The sequence below is a fragment of the Oncorhynchus gorbuscha genome, linkage group LG02 (assembly GCF_021184085.1).
Source record: "Oncorhynchus gorbuscha isolate QuinsamMale2020 ecotype Even-year linkage group LG02, OgorEven_v1.0, whole genome shotgun sequence".
In the NCBI taxonomy this organism is placed as follows: Eukaryota; Metazoa; Chordata; class Actinopteri; order Salmoniformes; family Salmonidae; genus Oncorhynchus; species Oncorhynchus gorbuscha.
The window spans coordinates 55589644-55607627 of NC_060174.1; the positions used below are offsets into that span (position 1 = coordinate 55589644).

Here is a 17984-nt window from a genome sequence, read left to right on the forward strand (position 1 = left end):
TCTTTATGTAGGTACCCTGTGGAGACCAAAAGGGACATAAGAAGTTTAAAGGTCTTTATATAGTTCCAATACTTACTTCCTCCTGTCGTTGAAAAAGCCTGGTTTGTCGGCCTGCACAATGACAATATCAAACAAATCTCTCCAGTCCTTCCCCACGATGTAGTTCATTCCCCGGTCCCTGGGAATTCACATATTAGATGTTATATTAGAATTCACACAGTCCACAACAGAATATAGAACACACAGCACACTCTGCCAGTATCAAACATATCTGCACACTCATGAGGGTAGTTCATCAACCGTTTGTTCCATTTTTTAAATCAGTCTCGTTTCAAGCCGTTGCCATTTCATCACAGTAAGGACTGAATGTAGCTCACAAGAATGTAGCTAACATTCCTGTAACCATGACATGAGTAGGTGATGGAAGCTCTTTGATTTAGACCAGTGGATTTGAGTCAAGCCTCCCTGTGAATCTAACAAATGTTGTGGTTGTAAAGCCTAGCTCAGTACTGACGGAAATCTCAGAGTAACTTACAGTACAGTGATACATTTTTTTGTATTGCATGTGATATCTTCAGAACTTGAACCCACAACACTGCCGTTTGCTAGTGCCAAAGTCTTACCGACTGAGCCACACAGGACCACAAGACGCCTGAACACAGGTTGACAGTTGACACTCACACAAAGTCAAAGGGGCTGTTGGTGATGAGGAACATCTTCTTGCCATCCTCATAGAGCTTCTTCAACACAGCGTGAGTCTGTTCCCCATAGGAAATATAGTTCTCTACAGAGAGAGAGAGAGAGAGAGAGAGAGAGAGAGAGAGAGAGAGAGAGAGAGAGAGAGAGAGAGAGAGAGAGAGAGAGAGAGAGAGAGAGAGAGAGAGAGAGAGAGAGAGAGAGAGAGAGAGAGAGAGAGAGAGAGAGAGAGAGAGAGAGAGAGAGAGAGAGAGAGAGAGAGAGAGAGAGAGAGAGAGAGAGAGAGAGAGAGAGAGAGAGAGAGAGAGAGAGAGAGAGAGAAAGATATAGGGGGTGGTGAAATATAGTAAAACTGATCTACACTGTCAGACGATTGCTATTGTCTACAGAAAATACATTCTTTCTAGGAACTACAATAATACTACTTCATAGTAATCTCTTTGAAGATACGAGCAATGGCAATGAACTTGATGTAGAACTCTCCTCACATTCTCACAGACATTCATATACATTAGCACAAACACCTGAGATAATTTGTAAAGATACCACATATAACATAACAGACTGCGTTGCCCCAATCAGAGCATACACTCCCCTCTTTCCAATGATCATAAAGTAACTATTTTAGAGAACAACGCAGAGATCGTTGTTATCCTTACCCATATCTGCCTCTACAGCTCGATACATAATACCCTTCACATGGACATCTCCTATCGCTGCCTGTCAACACAAAGAGAGGATGAGATGTTACAATGGTAGTATTTTGTGGCAGGAGGAATCTTTTTCACAAAATACAGCACTTTACAAACAGTGAGAGGGACAGAAATAAAGTTCAACAAACCATACAACATTTTACAAAAACACATTTACTCGAAGAACAGTGCAGTTGGAAAGTTTGGTAACAGAATGATGGTAAAATCTCCTGCAGTTTATGATATGACCAAAAATCTATTTTGATTATTGAGCTACAGTAAGAGAAGTGGATTAACACCCGGTAACAGAATGACATCATGGGTCCCTGATCTGTACAATACAGAAATGCATATCATTCTCTTCATGGTGATATATCCCGAATAGGTACACAAAAGGTAGAAAAATATATCCTCTTTTGCATGTTTGAGTATTAATTCTAATGAGCTCCGCACCCAAACAAGACCAAATTTGGTTGCTCTGGGCTGGACCATACCTGTACTAATCATAGACATCTATGTTTCACAAGTTTGGACATCACAGTACATACAGCACAGTAAAGTAGAGTTCAGTATAGCACAGTAGAGTATAGTTCAGTACAGTAAATTATAGTGAGCTCTACTGCACTAAACTACTTTACTTTTCTTTACTGTGGTGTATAAACATCTGAACCAGTCAATGTTTCACATCTGGACTAAATTTCAATTACTTTTCAACGGACGTCTGGTGACAGTCAGTGCTCAGTGGGTGAGAGGGCTGATTAGAGGAAATGGAATTTAAAAGGGGCTCATGGGTTGGTGTCAGTAAGAGCCGGGAAAGGTGACATTAACTGGAGAGGGAGAAGAGAGAGAGGGAGAGGTTGTCCAGACTGTTTTCACACTCTTGCTTTGACCACCATGTGACAGAAAGCAAAACAAAAAACATTGAGCTGAACATAACAGTATGCCAGTGGAAGGGAGGCTAGTATCAGGTGACCAAACTGTGGTTTGTGCCTACTAATTCAGTTGCAGTCTTTTTGTTACAGATTTTGGGGTAATTCTGTTAACAATTTGTGCGGGGATACAGGTTAATCGAGGTCATTTTTAAATGTAGGTATGGGTAAAGTGACTATGCATCGATAATACTCATATGGGGAAGGGGTGTCAATGTAAATAGTCTGGGTGGCCATTTGATAAATTGTTCAGCAGTCTTATGGCTAGGGGGTAGAAGCTGTTGTAGTATTTGTGATCTACAGCTGTTTATATTAGTTACTATGCTGTTACTAAACAGTAATGTATTACAGCTGTGTTCTGTTACTACACCTAATTGGAAATGCACATGCGCACTATTGGGCCGGGGGCTGGAGAGCACAAGTTTTTTGACTAAAGGAAACTAACTGTACTCCCATCTACTTATTGCCTGGTCATTTCTCCACAACACACATATTACAGCTGTTAAGGAGATTTTTGGTCCTAGACTTGGCGCCCCAGTACCGCTTGCCATGCGGTAGCAGAGAGAACAGTCTATGAATTGGGTGACTGGAGTCGTTGACAATTTTTTGGGCTTTCCTCAGACACCGCCTAGTATGTAGGTCCTGAATGGCAGGAAGCTTGGCACTACACTCTGTAGCGTCAGATGCCGAGCAGTTGCCAAACCAGGCAGTGATGCAACCGGTCAGGATGCTCTTGATGGTGCAGCTGCAGAACTTTGAGGATCTGGGGACCCATGTAAATTGTTTCAGTCTCCTGTGGGGGAGAAGGCGTTGTCGTGCTCTCTTCACGACTGTCTTGGTGCGTTTGGGCCATGATAGTTCGTTGGTGATGTGGACACCAAGGAACTTGAAACTCTTCACCCTCTCCACTACAAATCCGTCAATGAGAATGGGGGCCTGTTAGGCCCAACTTTTCCTGTAGATCACAATCAGCCTTTGTCTTGCTCACATTGAGGGAGAGGTTGATGTCCTGGCACCACACTGCCAAGTCTCTGACCTCATCCCTGTAGGCTGTGTCATCATTGTCGGTGATCAGGCATACCACTGTTGTGTGGTCAGCAAACTTAACGATGGTCTTGGGAGTCGTGTTTGGCCACGCAGTCGTGGGTGAACAGGGAGTACATGAGGGGCCCCAGTGTTCAGGATTAGCGTGGCAGATGTTGTTGCCTACCCTTACCACCTGGATATGGCCTGTCAGGAAGTCCAGGATGCAGTTGCAGAGGGAGGTGTTTAGTCCCAGGGTCCTTAGCTTAGTGATGAGCTTTGTGGGCACAACGGTGACCTGTAAACGCTGACCTGTAGAAAATAAACAGTATTCTCACATAAGTGTTCCTTTTGTGGCAAAGGGCAGTGTGCAGTGCAACTGAGATTGCGTTGTCTGTGGATCTGTTGGGGCGGAACGTGAATTGGAGTGGGTCTAGGGTTTCCGGGATGATGGCGTTGATGTGAGCCATGACCAGCCTTTCAAAGCACTTCATGGCTACCGACGTAAATACACTGCTCAAAAAAAAGGGAACATTTAAACAACACAATGTAACTCCAAGTCAAATCACACTTCTGTGAAATCAAACTGTCCACTTAGGAAGCAACACTGATTGACAATAAATTTCACATGCTGTTGTGCAAATGGAATAGACAACAGGTGGAAATTATAGGCAATTAGCAAGACACCCCCAATAAAGGAGTGGTTCTGCAGGTGGTGACCACAGACCACTTCTCAGTTCCTATGCTTCCTGGCTGATGTTTTGGTCACTTTTGAATACTGGCGATGCTTTCACTCTAGTGGTAGCATGAGACGGAGTCTACAACCCACACAAGTGGCTCAGGTAGCGCAGCTCATCCAGGATGGCACATCAATGCGAGCTGTGGCAAGAAGGTTTGCTGTGTCTGTCAGCGTATTGTCCAGAGCATGGAGGCGATACCAGGAGACAGGCCAGTACATCAGGAGATGTGGAGGAAGCAGTAGGAGGGCAACAACCCAACAGCAGGACCGCTACCTCCACCTTTGTCCAAGGAGGAGCACTGCCAGAGCCCTGCAAAATGACCTCCAGCAGGCCACAAATGTGCATGTGTCTGCTCAAATGGTCAGAAACAGACTCCATGAGGGTGGTATGAGGGCCCGACGTCCGCAGGTGGGGGTTGTGCTTTCAGCCCAACACCGTGCAGGACGTATGGCATTTGCCAGAGAACACCAAGATTGGCAAATTCGCCACTGGCGCCCTGTGCTCTTCACAGATGAAAGCAGGTTCACACTGAGCACATGTGACAGAAGTGACAGTCTGGAGACGCCGTGGAGAACATTCTGCTGCCTGCAACATCTTCCAGCATGACCGGTCTGGCGGTGGGTCAGTCATGGTGTGGGGTGGCATTTCTTTGGGGGGGCCGCACAGCCCTCCATGTGCTCGCCAGAGGTAGCCTGACTGCCATTAGGTACCGAGATGAGATCCTCAGACCCCTTGTGAGACCATATGCTGGTGCGGTTGGCCCTGGGTTCCTCCTAATGCAAGACAATGCTAGACCTCATGTGGCTGGAGTGTGTCAGCAGTTCCTGCAAGAGGAAGACATTGGAAGACAAGAGGAAGACATTGATGCTATGGACTGGCCCGCCCATTCCCCAGACCTGAATCCAATTGAGCACATCTGGGACATTATGTCTCGCTCCATCCACCAACGCCACGTTGCACCACACACCAGGTAGGCAAGTTGAGAACAAGTTATCATTTACAATTGCGACCTGGCCAAGACAAAGCAAAGCAGTTCGACACATACAACAACACAGAGTTACACATGGAGTAAAACAAACATACAGTCAATAATACAGTAGAAAAAAGTCTATATACGATGTGAGCAAATGAGGTGAGATAAGGGAGGTAAAGGCAAAAAAAAGGCCATGGTGGCAAAGTAAATACAACATAGCAAGTAAAACACTGGAATGGTAGATTTGCAGTGGAAGAATATGCAAAGTAGAAATAAAAATAATGGGGTGCAAAGGAGCAAAATAAATAAATAAATAAAATAAATACAGTATGGAAAGAGGTAGTTGTTTGGGCAAAATTATAGATGCGCTATGTACGGGTGCAGTAATCTGTGAGCTGCTCTGACAGCTGGTGCTTAAAGCTAGTGAGGGAGATAAGTGTTTCCAGTTTCAGAGACTTTTGCAGTTTGTTCCAGTCATTGGCAGCAGAGAACTGAAAGGAGAGGCGGCCAAAGAAAGAATTGATTTTGGGGGGTGACCAGAGAGATATACCTGCTGGAGCGCGTGCTACAGGTGAGTGATGCTATGGTGACCAGCGAGCTGAGATAAGGGGGGACTTTACCTAGCAGGGTCTTGTAGATGACATGGAGCCAGTGGGTTTGGCGATGAGTATGAAGCGAGGCCTAGCCAACGAGAGCATACAGGTTGCAATGGTGGGTGGTATATGGGGCTTTGGTGACAAAACGGATGGCACTGTGATAGACTGCATCCAATTTGTTGAGTAGGGTATTGGAGGCTATTTTGTAAATGACATTGTCATGTATTGTCATGTATTGTCTTGTCTTTGTGCTTTCTCTTCTCTTCGTTTCCTCCTGCTGGTCTTATTAGGTTTCTTTCTCTCTCTCTATCCCTCTCTCTCTCTATCGTTCCGTTCCTGCTCCCAGCTGTTCCTCATTCTCCTAACGACCTCGTTTACTCTCTCACACCTGTCCCCTATTTTGCCCTCTGATTAGGTCTCTATTTCTCTCTCGGTTTCTGCCTCTGTCCTTGTCGGATTCTTGTTTGCTGTGTCCTTGTTCCGTCCTGTCGTGTTTTGCCTTTTCATCAGATGCTGCGTGTGAGCAGGTGTCTCTGTCCGCTACGGCCCGCGCCTACCCGAAGGGACCTGCAGTCTGTTGCCGCTTATCCTGCAATTCTCCTTAACAACTAAAGAGGATTTATGTTTTCCCTGTTTGGACATTTCCTGTAAAGGATTGAGGATTATGTTTTCTCTGTTTGGACTTTAATAAACTCAGTTTCTGTTAAGTCGCTTTTGGGTCCTCACTCAGCTGCATAACAGACATTGCCGAAGTCGAGGATTGGTAGGATGGTCAGTTTTACAAGGCTATGTTTGGCAGCATGAGTGAAGGATGCTTTGTTGCGAAATAGGAAGCCAATTCTAGATTTAACTTTGGATTGGAGATGTTTGATGTGGATCTGGAAGGAGAGTTTACAGTCTAACAAGACACCTAGGTATTTGTAGTTGTCCACGTATTCTAAGTCAGAGCCTTCCAGACTAGTGATGTTGGACAGGCGGGCAGGTAGCGATCGGTTGAAGAGTATGCATTTAGTTTTACTTGTATTTAAGAGCAATTGGAGGCCACTGAGTTGTATGGCATTGAAGCTTGCCTGGAGAGTTGTTAACACAGTGTCCAAAGAAGGGCCAGAAGTATACAGAATGGTGTCGTCTGCGTAGAGGTGGATCAGAGACTCACCAGCAGCAAGAGCGACATCATTGATGTATACAAAGAGAGTCGGTCCAAGAATTGAACCCTGTGGCACACCCATAGAGACTTACAGAGGTCCAGACAACAGACCCTCAAATTTGACACACTGAACTCTATCAGAGAAGCAGTTGGTGAACCAGGCGAGGCAATCATTTGAGAAGTGATTGTCCAGATTGTCTAGCCCGGCTGATTTGCAGGGGTCCAGATTTTGCAGCTCTTTCAGAACATCAGCTGACTGGATTTGGGAGAAGGAGAAATGGGGAAGGCTTGGGCGAGTTGCTGTGGGGGGTGCAGTGCTGTTGACTGGGGTAGGGGTAGCCAGGTGGAAAGCATGGCCAGCCGTAGAAAAATGCTGGATTTATCAGTGGTTACAGTGTTTCCTATCTTCAGTACAGTGGGCAGCTGGGAGGTGTTCTAATTCTCTATGGACTTTACAGTGTCCCAGAACTTCTTTGAGTTTGTGTTGCAGGAAGCAAATTTCTGCTTGAAAAAGCTAGCCTTGGCTTTTCTAACTGCCTGTGTATATTGGTTTCTAGCTTGCCTGAAAAGCTGCATATCACGGGGGCTGTTCGATGCTAATGCAGAACGCCATTGGATGTTTTTGTGTTGGTTAAGGGCAGTCAGGTCTGGGGAGAAACAAGGGCTATATCTGTTCCTGGTTCTAAATTTCTTGAATGGGGCATGCTTATTTAAGATGGTAAGGAAGGCATTTTTTTTATTTTTAATAACCAGGCATCCTCTACTGACGGGATGAGATCAATATCCTTCCAGGATACCCCGGCCAGGTCGATTAGAAAGGCCTGCTGTGATGAGTGGAGGTTGTTTGACCACTGACCCATTACGGATGCAGGCAATGAGGCAGTGATCGCTGAGATCTTGGTTGAAGACAGCAGAGGTCTATTTAGAGGGCAAGTTGGTTTGGATGATATCTATGAGGGTGCCCATGTTTAAGGCTTTGGGGAGGTATCTGGTCAGTTTATTGAGAATTTGTGTGAAATTGAGGGCATCAAGCTTAGATTGTAGGATGGCTGGGGTGTTAAGCATGTTCCAGTTTAGGTCGCCTAGCAGCACGAGCTCTGAAGATAGATGTGGGGCAATCAGTTCACATATGGTGTCCAGAACACAGTTGGGGGCAGAGGGTGGTCTATAGCAGGCAGAAATGGTGAGAGACTTGTTTTTAGAGAGGTGGATTTTTTAAAGTAGAAGTTCAAATTGTTTGGGTACAGACCTGGATAGTAGGACAGAACTCTGCAGGCTATATTTGCAGTAGATTGCAACACCGCCCCTTTTGGTAGTTCTATCTTGTCTGAAAATGTTGTAATTTGGAATTAAAATTTCATAATTTGGTTGGTTATCACTGCATTGTCGGAACTAGAAGCACAAGCATTTCGCTACACTCGCATTAACATCTGCTAACCATGTGTATGTGACAAATAAATTTTGATTTGATTTTGAGATCTGCATGGAGGAATGGGCCAAAATACCAGCAACAGTGTGTAAAAACCTTGTGAAGACTTACAGAAAACGTTTGACCTCTGTCATTGCCAACAAAGGGTATATAACAAAGTATTGAGAAACTTTTGTTATTGACCAAATACTTATTTTCCACCATAATTTGCAAATAAATTCATAAAAATCCTACAATGTAATTTTCTGGATTTTTTTTTCTCACTTTGTCTGTCATAGTTGAAGTGTACCTATGATGAAAATTACAGGCCTCATCTTTAAGTGGGAGAACTTGCACAATTGGTGGCTGACTAAATACTTTTTTGCCCCACTGTATAGTGTGCATGTTATTGTGTGTGTGTGTATGCATGTGTCTGTGCCAATGTTTCTGTTACTTCACAGTCCCCACTGTTCAATAAAGTTAATCTGTTTTTTAAATTAAATTTTACTGCTTGCGTCAACAGCAAAACACCCCCACACCGTCACAAATCCTCTTCCATGCTTCAGTGGGAACTACACACACAGAGATAATTCGTTCACCCACTCTGCGTCTCACAAAAACATGGCAGTCGGAACCAAAAATCTCAAATTTGGACTACCACCGGTCTAATGTCCATTGCTTGTGTTTCTTGGCCCAAGCAAGTTTCTTATTATTGCTGTCCTTTAATAGTGGTTTCTTTGCAGCAATTTGACCATGAAGGTCTGATTCACACAGGCTCCCCTGAACAGTTGATGGTGAGGTGTGCCTGTGGTAACTCGATCTTCCTTTCCTGTGGCGGTCCTCATGAGAGCCAGTTTTATCATAGCGCTTGATGATTTTTGCGATTGCACTTGAAGAAACTTTCAAAGTTCTTGAAATGTTCCGTATTTACTGACCTTCATGCCTTAAAGTAATGATGGACTGTTGTTTCTCTTTGCTTATTTGAGCGGTTCTTGCCATAATATGGACTTGGTCTTTTAACCAAATAGGGCTATCTTCTGTCTACCACCCCTACCATGTCACAACACAACTGGCATTAAGGAAAGAAATTCCACAAATTAACAAGGCACACCTGTGAATTGAAATGCATTCCAGGTGACTACATCATGAAGCTGGTTGAGAGAATGCCAAGAGTGTGCAAAGCTGTCAAGGCAAAGCGTGGCTACTTTGAAGAATCTCAAATATATTTTCATTTCTTTAACACTTTTGGTTACAACATGATTCCATGTGTTATTTTATAGTTTTGATGTCTTCACTATTATTCTACAATATAGAAAATATTAAAAATAAGGAAATAAAAACCTGGAACGAGTAGGTGTATCCAAACTTTTACCTGGTAGTATAAGTATTCACACCCCTGAGTCAAAACCTTGTAGAGCATCTATGGCTGTGATTACAGCTGTGAATATTTCTGGATAAGTCAAATCTAACACCTGGATTTGCCAATTATTATTTTCAAAATTGTTCAATTCTGTCACATTAGTTGCACATTGCTAGACAACCATTTGCAGGTCTTGCCATAGATTTTCAAGCAGATTTAAGTCAAAACTGTACTCGGACACAGGAACATTCACTGTCTTCTTGGTAAGCAACTTCTTGGTAAGCAACTTCAGTGTAGATTGTCCTGCTGAAAGGTGAATTAATTTCCCAGTGTCTGGTGGAAAGCAGACAATCAAATCAAACGTTGTCTCACGTGCCGAATACAACAAGTGTAGACCTTACAGTGAAATGCTTACTTACAAGCCTTTAACCAACAATGCAGTTAAGAAAATAGCCCCCCCCCCAAAAAAAGAGATTAGAATAACAAATAATTAAAGAGCAGCAGTAAATAACAATTGCGGGCTATATACAGGGGGCACCGGTATCGACGTAATATGTACATGCATAGATAATAACAGAGTAGCAGCAGCAACATAGAAGTGGGGGGGGGACAATGCAAATAGTCTGGGTAGCCATTTGACTAGCTGTACAGGAGTCTTATGGCTTGGGGGTAGAAGCTGTTTAGAAGCCTCTTGGAACTAGACTTGGCACTTCGGTACCGCTTGCCGTGCGATAGCAGAGAGAACAGTCTACGAATAGGGTGGTTGGAGTCTTTGACAATTTATAGGGCCTTCCTCTGACACCGCCTGGTGTAGAGATCCTTGTTGGCAGGAATCTTGACCCCGGTGATGTACTAGGCCGTACGCATTACCAGATGTAGTGCCTTGCGGTCGGAGGCCGAGCAGATGCCATACCAGGCAGTGGTGCAGCCGTAAAACATTTGAGGATCTGAGGACCCATGCCAAATCTTTTTTAGTCTCCTGTGGGAGAACAGGTTTTGTCGTGCCCTCTTCACGACTGTCTTGGTGTGCTTGTACCATGTTAGTTTGTTGGTGATGTGGACACCAAAGAACTTGAAGTTCTCAACCTGCTCCACTACAGCCCCATCGATGAGAAAGGAAGCGTGCTCGGTCCTCCTTTTCCTGTAGTCCACAATCAGGGGGAGGTTGGGAGAGGTTGTTGTCCTGGCACCACATGGTCAGGTCTCTGACCCTCCTCCCTATAGGCTGTCTCATTGTTGTCGGTGATCAGGCCTACCACTGTTATGTTATCAGCAAACAATGATGGTGTTGGTGTCATCCCTGGCCATGCAGTCATGAGTGAACAGGGAGTACAGGAGGGGACTGAGAATGCACCCATGAGGGGCCCCCGCGTTGAGGATCAGCGTGGCGGATGTGTTGTTGCCTACCCTTACCACCTGGGGGCAGCCCGTCAGGACATCCAGGATCCGGTTGCAGATGGAGGTGTTAAGTCCCAGGGTCCTTAACTTAGTGATGAGCTTTGAGGGCACTATGGTGTTTAACTATGGTGTTGAACGCTGAGCTGAATAGCATTCTCACATAGGTGTTCCTTTTGTCTGGGTGTGAAAGGGCAGTGTGAAGTGCAATAGAGATTGCATCATCTGTGGATCGGTTGGGATGCTATGCAAATTGGAGTGGGTCTAGCCTTTCAAAGCATGGTTTTCATGGCTACAGATGTGAGTGCTATGGGTCAGTAGTCATTTAGGCAGGTTACCTTAAGAGTTATTGGGCACAGGGACTATGGTGGTCTGCTTGAAACACATTGGTATTACAGACTCGGACAGGGAGAGGTTGAAAATGTCAGTAAAGACACTTGCCAGTTGTTCAGTGCACATCCTGGTAATCCGTCTGGCGCTGCGGCCTTGAGAAATGTTGACCTGTTTAAAAGGTCTTACTCACATCAGCTGCGGAGAGTGTGTTCACACAGTCGTTCGGAACAACCGATGCTCTCATGCATGTTTTCAGTGTTACTTGCCTCGAAGCGAGCATACAAGTTGTTTAGCTCCCTTTGTAGTCTTTAAGAGTCAGCTATGACTCTGTGAAACAGAAGATATTATAGTTCATGTCCCGTTGGTAGGATATACGTGCTTTCAGTTCGTCCCATTTATTTTCCAGCGAAAAATAAATTTTCCAGCTAGCAGGATGGAAGGCAAAGGCAGATTAGCCACTTGTTGCTTAATCCTCACAAAGCACCCTGATCTTATTCCGCAAAATCTCAGTTTCCTCTAGAATTTGCCTGTGCTGGGCTCCATTTAGTTTTTTAAAATCCTGAAAACTCCCTAGTCCTTAACGATTACAAGCATAACAAGCCTCTCCTTTCAGATCTCTACTGCCAATGACTGGAACGAACTACAAAAATCTCTGAAACTGGAAACACTTATCTCCCTTACTAGCTTTAAGCACCAGCTATCAGAGCAGCTCACAGATTACTGCACCTGTACATAGCCCATCTTTAATTTAGCCCAAACACCTACCTCTTCCCCTACTGTATTTATTTATTTTGCTCCTTTGCACCCCATTATTTCTCTCTACTTTGCACCTTCTTCCACTGCAAATCTACCATTCCAGTGTTTTGCTTGCTATATTGTTTTTACTTCGCCACCATGGCCTTTACCTCCCTTATCTCACCTCATTTGCTCACATTGTATATAGACTTATTTTTCTACTGTATGTTTGTTTTACTCCATGTGTAACTCTGTTGTTGTATGTGTTGAACTGCTTTGCTATATCTTGGCCAGGTCGCAATTGTAAATGAGAACTTGTTCTCAACTTGCCTACCTGGTTAAATGAAGGTGAAATAAATGAATAACATATCAAAAACATGATGCATCCACCACCATGCTTGAAAATATGGAGACAGTTACTCAGTTGTGTTGTATTTGACCCAAACATAATTAAGGCTTTGCGTTTAAGCCAAAAAGTGTTTATTTTATTTGATTTAACTAGGCAAGTCAGTTAAGAACAAATTCTTATTTACAATGACGGCCTACCCCAGCCAAACCCGGACGACGCTGGGCTAATTGTGCACTGCACCTATGGGACTCCCAATCATGGCCGGTGTGATACAGCCTAGATTCGAACTCTTGTTCTGAGATGCAGTGCCTTAGATTGCTGCGCCACTCGGGAGCCCCATGTTAATTTGCAGTATTACTTTAGTGACTTGTTTAGGAATTTTTGTAATCTTCTTTTCACGCTGTCATTTAAGTCATAATTGTGGAGTAACTACAATGTTGATCGATCCTCAGTTTTCTTCCTTCACAGCCATTGAACTCTGTAGCTGTTTTAACCTATTCAACTCTGAGTGGTTGTTTTGGACCTGGTACCAGAAAAAAGAAAAGTGATATCATTTGAAAAGCTACAGTTCTTGTCTTTTGGAAATCGAACTCAAATCTTACTGCTGGCAATGTCGTACAAATCCTTGAATGGGACAAGAAGTAAGAAATTCCCTCATCTGCCTGTGTCTTATTTTAAATTAACTATAGCTTCAAAGCCCTGATTGCTACAGTCATTTTAAGGTGTCGGCTTGAAGATCCGTTCAGCCGTTTTTGGCACAGTGACTGACTACCCGAACCAAAAACAACTGCTATCTAGTGGACGACCTGGGAATCAAACAGGGGTTATTTACATCAAAGGATAGGTATAGCCTTCCGCTTGCTCCACACATGTACAGTAGTATATAATTCCTGTAAGATGAAAAATGAAGGCAGAAGCTCTGCCCTTAAAATTCCTATGGGAATTTGCGCATGTTTAGAGCTCCACCATCAGGTAACATTTCAGACCATTTTCTGATCTTTATTTCATTAAAACCTTTTTGAACAGTAACTGGTCTACAAGCCAATTTGAAAGGAGATTCTCCATTGAACATGATTCTAACTAGTCCAGAACTAGGCTTAACCTGTGTCTGGGAATCTGCCTCTCCCTATGAGGTTTCACCCATCGGCTGCAGTTCCAGTCCAAAGAAGGTGTCTTTGGAACACCACTGTTCTGGTCTCTTTACCTTGACGTCTTTGTAGAGGTGGACAGGCTCGTAGTCGATGTTGTGCTTCATAAAGTAGTCATTAACACAGCACAGTAGGTTCATCTCTGGAAGGGAGAAGATATCCATGAACTGTTTCATAGTGTGGCCATGGGAACTCTATGGAGGATAGAGGGGAGATTATTAAAGATCAGATAGGACAAGACACTAGTAAAGTGAGGTGTTACTAGGATATGCAAAAGAGAAGTGTATCCCTAACCTCTGCCCACAGAAGTACATTTTGTATATAGTTAGCAAGCACATGTAAGATTTGCTTCTGGGTTGACTAATTACCTATAATTGGGCTCCACAGGGTAGAAACATAATACTACAGTATCATAGTGGTGAAAAAAGTTCATGACCACAGTGACTGGGATAAACAGAGTGGCCTTGCTGCAAAATGTAAAAGGGTAAGTTTATCACGGTAAATTAGGCTGATCTGTATATAGTGAATGTAGAAGGGCAGAGGAGATGAGCCCTACCTTGCCATAAAAGTCACTCATATTCTCCAGAGGAACGTGGCAGCCGTCGTACATGGCAATCACCTCCTTGTCTGGCACCGGGTGAAGACCCCTACATGTGACAAGAGAACACTTCCAGACTCACATTAAGCATCTCCAATCCAAAATCAAATCTAGAATTTGGCTTCCTATTTCGCAACAAAGCATCCTTCACTCATGGTGCCAAATATACCCTCGTAAAGCTGACTAACCTACCGATCCTTGATGATGTCGTATACAAAATAGCCTCCAAAATTCTACTCAGCAAACTGGATGCAGTCTATCACAGTGCCATCCGTTTTGTCACCAAAGCCCCATATACCACCCACCACTGTGACCTGTACGCTCTCGTCAGCTTGCCCTCGCTACATATTCGTCGCCAGACCCACTGGCTCCAGGTCATCTATTTAAAAAAAAAAATTCACCTTTATTTTACTAGGCAAGTCAGTTAAGAACAAATTCTTATTTTCAATGACAGCCTAGGAACAGTGGGTTAACTGCCTGTTCAGGGGCAGAACGACAGATTTGTACCTTGTCAGCTCGGGGGATTTGAACTTGCAACCTTGCTGTTACTAGTCCAACGCTCTAACCACTAGGCTACCCTGCCGGCCCAATCTAGAAGTCTTTGCTAGGTAAAGCCCCTCCTTATCTCAGCTCACTGGTCACCATAACACCCAGCCGTAACAGGTATATCTCACTGGTCATCCCCAATGCCAACGTCTCCTTTGACCACCTTTCCTTCCAGTTCTCTGCTGCCAATGACTGGAACAAATTGCAAAAAATAAAATGAAAAATGATTGGCTGAAGTTGGAGACATATCTCCCTCACTAACTTTAAGCATCAGCTATCTGAGCAGCTTACCGATCGCTGCAGCTGTACATAGCCCATCTGTAAGTAGCCCATCCAACTACCTACCTCATCCCCATATTGTTTTTATTTACTTTTTTGCTCTTCCGCACACTAGTATTTCTACTTGCACATCAATCACTCCAGTGTTAATTTGTTAATTGTTATTACTTCGCTACTATGGCCTATTTATTGCCTTATCTCCTTGCTCCATTTGCACACACTGTATATATATTTTTCTATAGTGTTACTGACTGTACTTTTGCTTATCCCATGTGTAACTCTGTGTTGTTTTTTGTCGCACTGCTTTGCTTTATCTTGGCCAGGTCGCAGTTGTAAATGAGAACTTGTTCTCAACTGGCCTACCTGGTAAAATAAAAAATAAAAATACAAGTTTGTACTATCATACACTTCCAATATGCCACTCCATCCATATGTTTAAATCCAAAAGAGTGTTGAATGTAAAGGTATTGATTGTAAACTGTGATAGTACATACCTGTATACTGTTCCCAACTGGATGTAGTGAAAGGCATCTATCTTCATCAGTAATGCCTGGAACAAATAATTGATCAACACAAATTAGAAAAATATTGGCACTTGTCAGCCAATCAGAAATGTAATATTCACACAAGCAGTGATATAAAGCCTTATAACAGCTACAGATAACTGGAAAAATTAAGGATATGCTTGGCATTGCGCATGGTGATCTTAGGCTTGTGTGGCACTGCTCGGCCATGGAAACCCATTTCATGAAGGTCCCGACGAACAGTCAGTGCTGATGTTGCTTCCAGATAGTTTGGAACTTGGTAGTGAGTGTTGCATTCGAGGACAGACGATTTATGCGCTACCCGCTTCAGCATTCGACTGCCCCACTCTGTGAACTTGTGTGGCCTTCCAGTTCACTGGCTGAGCTGTTGTTGCTCCTAGACGTTTCAATAACAGTAACAGCAATAACAGCACTTACAGTTGACTGGGGCAGCTCTAGCAGGGCAGAACATCTTTCTTGTTGGAAAGATGGCATCCTATGTTGAAAGTCACTGAGCTATTCAGTAAGGCCATTCTACTGCCAATGTGTGTCTATGGAGATTGCATGGCTATGTGCTCACTTTTATACACCTGCCAGCAACAGGTGTAGCTGAAATAGCTGAATCCACTCATTTGAAAAGGTTGTCCACATACTTTTGTGTATATATAGTACATATTGAAAACAGGTGCTTCCACACAGGTCTGGTCTGTGAGTTAAGTAATTAACATCCCACCAGAGTCATGTATAAAAATGCCCAGTTGCTCATTATACATATCAACCATGCTCACCTTTTGGACATCATAGTGCAGTCCCCTGACAACAAAGTTTGGGATGTACTCGTACTCACGCAGGCCCTCGGGGTACTAAAGAGGAAGGAAAATAGATGTTCTCAGAGCTTTGAGTGGAACACAAATGTCTCATATCAACTAATTGAGAAGTGTGCAGAGTCTACTGAAAAAGTTAATGTCAGTGTCATTCAATCATTGAAGAAAAACTCATCATAGAAGACCTTGAAAGGAATTGAAAGGCAAGAGACTTCAGAGAATTTCCCACGACTACAAAAAAAATATTTGTCAACTTGAATAGGGTGACACTGACACCAAATAGAATATCTCACTATGGAAGAAAAATTGTGAGTGTTGAATCAAATGGAGGGGGAGAATTGTCACGGTTACAAACAAAACCCGGCCTGACTGTGGTCTGTCAAGTACAACAGAATTACATAGCCTAATAAAATAGCTTTCTGTTTCTATGATTATTATGTATCTGGAGCAGATTTCATCATCACATGAAAGAGCAGAGGAAAAGCAGAGAAAAAGAAACCTGGTCAGATTTGTTAATGCTGTCTTGTAAACTCCTATGATCTGGCATGCCAAGGACTAGAAAAGCTGTTTCTGTCTTCTTACCAACTCATATGTGACCAACCGGCTAAATTCAGTTTTATGTGGCAAAATATGAAATAGTGTTTTTTTATTTTATTTTTTACATTGGATAAAAGTAGAGACTCAGAGCTACACAATGGTATATCATACACTACAGTTAAGGAACAATGGGAAGGTAATTCTGCTTTGAAAGTTGATAAACTTATAACCTCACTTTTGAGAAAATGTCCTTTGAATGTTTTGGTACACCTACAGGAGAGCTCTTCTTTGTCTACACCCATTCAGCATTGTTCACATCCGCTTAAGCTTTAGCCCCACCAATCTCTTTAAGGGTTGATCTGAGCGCTCTATCCTAACAGCAGTCAAGCACCCAAGCTAACTGGCTAATGTTGGCTAGCTACTTCCAGACACAAATAAGAGAAGAGCTCACTGACCATTTAACTCGCCATAGCAGAGCTCGTTAGGCAGTTTTTATGCTATCCAGAGCGTTGGTGACTGCAACTGTGCTGCTGGCAACAATTCAAGCTTTTTTGCCAACGTTTACTGGCACCGGCCATATTCAAAGGGTGGCAAGCGTTCGTATATTTGTCAGTTATTCTGTGCTCTGGTACACTCAGATGAGAGTGCTCTGAAATTGAAGTAGATATCTGGTAAATTCACTCTGGCTAAGTCTATCAACAGTTGTTGCAGTGAGATCATTAACATTCTACTGCATAGCGGAGTCTTTTGTTAAGACTTGTTGCTAGCTAGCTAAACAATGAACCCTAATTCCAAATCATGACGTTACTACCCTGCATGAATCTGCAGGTAGCTAACCAAACAGGTTCAATGTTAGCTAGCTAGCTAACAGTCTATAACTAGCAAAGCAAATGGCTCTGAAATACAAATAATATTGCTACACAGATCATATACGTTAGCTAGCGAGCCAGCCAGCCAGCCAGCTAGCTAACTAACTTGAAATGAAAACCACTGACAAAATCAGAAACGTGTAATATCTGAAAATGTAGCCAGCTAGACTATCTTATCCATATACATGAATGGACACTTCCCTCTCTGCCACGGATGCCATGGTTGCCCTTAGTTTGAAGATGTAATCCAGAGACAGGCGTTTTCTTTATCTCCTTAGCTATC

General features: G+C 43.4%; 1 protein-coding gene across 2 annotated transcripts in view; it reads right to left on the reverse strand.

Moving 5' to 3' along the window:
• LOC124004843 (5'-nucleotidase domain-containing protein 3-like) overlaps window positions 1–17984 on the reverse strand; it is a 36986-nt gene that overhangs the window by 16499 nt on the left and 2503 nt on the right. For both annotated transcript variants that reach the window (XM_046313682.1, XM_046313675.1), the window contains exons 3-9: window positions 16260–16334; window positions 15442–15497; window positions 14081–14171; window positions 13581–13718; window positions 1356–1416; window positions 682–784; window positions 77–178 (exon numbers count right to left, since the gene is read on the reverse strand). In XM_046313682.1, the coding sequence (XP_046169638.1) occupies window positions 77–178; window positions 682–784; window positions 1356–1416; window positions 13581–13718; window positions 14081–14171; window positions 15442–15497; window positions 16260–16334 (626 nt within the window). The remainder of the gene's footprint in view (window positions 1–76; window positions 179–681; window positions 785–1355; window positions 1417–13580; window positions 13719–14080; window positions 14172–15441; window positions 15498–16259; window positions 16335–17984) is intronic.